Source organism: Urtica dioica, chromosome 5, assembly GCF_054948205.1.
Source record: "Urtica dioica subsp. dioica isolate 48M chromosome 5, U.dioica_male_clone48M_v1_H2, whole genome shotgun sequence".
NCBI lineage: Eukaryota > Viridiplantae > Streptophyta > Magnoliopsida > Rosales > Urticaceae > Urtica > Urtica dioica.
The window spans coordinates 40,705,638-40,707,331 of record NC_142760.1 but is presented as its reverse complement, the minus strand read 5'-3'; the positions used below and the strand labels follow the sequence as shown (position 1 = coordinate 40,707,331).

The 1,694-nt window shown below is 46.2% G+C and overlaps 1 protein-coding gene across 1 annotated transcript; it reads left to right on the top strand.

The window, feature by feature from the left end:
* The first annotated feature begins 400 nt into the window (after nt 1-400).
* Nucleotides 401-1,294, top strand: LOC149398527 (uncharacterized). The gene has a single exon (XM_089614611.1). The coding sequence runs from the start codon at nt 401-403 to the stop codon at nt 1,292-1,294; it is 894 nt and encodes a 297-aa protein (XP_089470737.1).
* The last annotated feature ends 400 nt before the right edge of the window (nt 1,295-1,694 follow it).

Below are 1,694 nucleotides of genomic sequence, written 5' to 3'. Positions count from 1 at the left end.
AGAACTACTAAAGGGGTGGCACTCGGTTTTTATAGCAGTCATACAAGTCTGGAGGTCAAACTAGGGTTTCCTTACCCATAAAGGCGTGAAGATCATCAAGGAAAGTCTTCAGCGATACGACCTGGTAAAACAAGAAACTTGCCAGAAACAAAGAGAAAGATGTCTCTACTATCCTGAAGCATGATGATCGACATCTTCCCTTAACAACTTGCTGTAAAAAATAAGACAACACATGACGTAATAACAAATTATAATCAAAATCATGTAGACGACATTCTCAGAATTTAATAATTCAATTTGATATGAACATAAAATAATAGTAATATAAAAATGATATATCACGGAACCAAAAATCGAGAATATCTCCAAAGAATATGAGCAACAAAACAAGCTGTGCCTTATGGGGAATGTCAGGCGAAAAGGGATTCCGTGCCTCCCTTTCTTTGTGTTTTGTGGAACGTTCCCGGAGGATGTGCTCCATACTAAGTGGTCTTGCGAGCGAGCTAAAGCGATTTGGGAGGGATCGTCCTTAGGGAAGTGGGTGGAGAAGACCGGTGAGCTTCCTTTCAAGGAAGTTTGCCTCCGTGCCCTCCGGTGCCTCTCGACGACAGACCTTGAGTTGTTTTGCGGGTTGGTCTGGGCTACGTGGTCGGACAGAAATCTGCGTATGTTTGAGAACGTGGTGAAAAGCCCCGACGCGTGGGTTACCGATACGGCGAATTGGCTCTCGAGTTTTAAGTCCGTCGCAGCCAAGCTTGATCCGAGACCAGGTCCTACTGTGTCCTCTTCGATGTCTTGGGAGAGACCATGTGCGGGGCTGCTGAAGTTAAATGTCGATGCGGCTTGGGACGTCGACTCGCTCCGGGCTGCGATTGGAGCTGTGGTCCGTGACCACCTAGGTGGGGTGGTGGGGGTTTTGGCGTTGGAAGTTTTTGGCGTGGATTCGGCGTTGATGGCGGAGTGCCGTGCGATCCGGGAAGGTCTCCGCTTTGTGCGCGAGAACGGCTGGCAAATCACTGCGGTGGAATCGGACTGCCTTCGAGCAGTCCAACTGGTCGGGAACTCCCAGACTCTCGGCCTCCAAGGACCCATTGTCGCTGACATTTGCACCGAGCTCCGGATCTCCTCTACTCCGACGATCTGCTCCTGGATTCCCCGGCGGTGTAACACTGCTGCCCATCGGGTTGCAAAAAATCGTCTTAACCGTGTAATTTTGGATTGTTCTCTTAACTCTTGCCCTGAGTGGCTAACTGGTTGTAATATCGGGGATTTTCCCCCTCCTGTTGCTGGTTAATGAAGCTTTCTTCTCCCTCAAAAAAAAAAAAAACAAGCTGTGCCTTATAAATAATGTCACAATTTTGAGTAAATCTGTTGTTGAAAAATACGGATAAAAATTGGATTCTTATTCCTACCCACATGAGATGTGTCAGTTACAAAAAGTGGTTACAGAACGGTTTAAAAATAGTCTGAAAAGCCATAGCTTAAAAGATTGCACAACAACTATTTTGACCGTTGTGGAAGGTAGTTGGCACCAACTCTTTTTGATGGGTTTAGCATGAGCAGTACTACCTTTATATGACAGTTGTTTTGATTATCGTGAAAACCTTCAGAAAAGTTACTTAAAATCCTTTTCTATACGTAGCCGTGGGAGATGTGAGAGCTTGCACGACGGTGTAATTGTCTCTCTGGTGGGG

Excerpts from the sequence above, each read along its gene's own strand:
- LOC149398527 (XM_089614611.1), top strand. The coding sequence starts at position 401 with ATGGGGAATGTCAGGCGAAAAGGGATTCCGTGCCTCCCTTTCTTTGTG.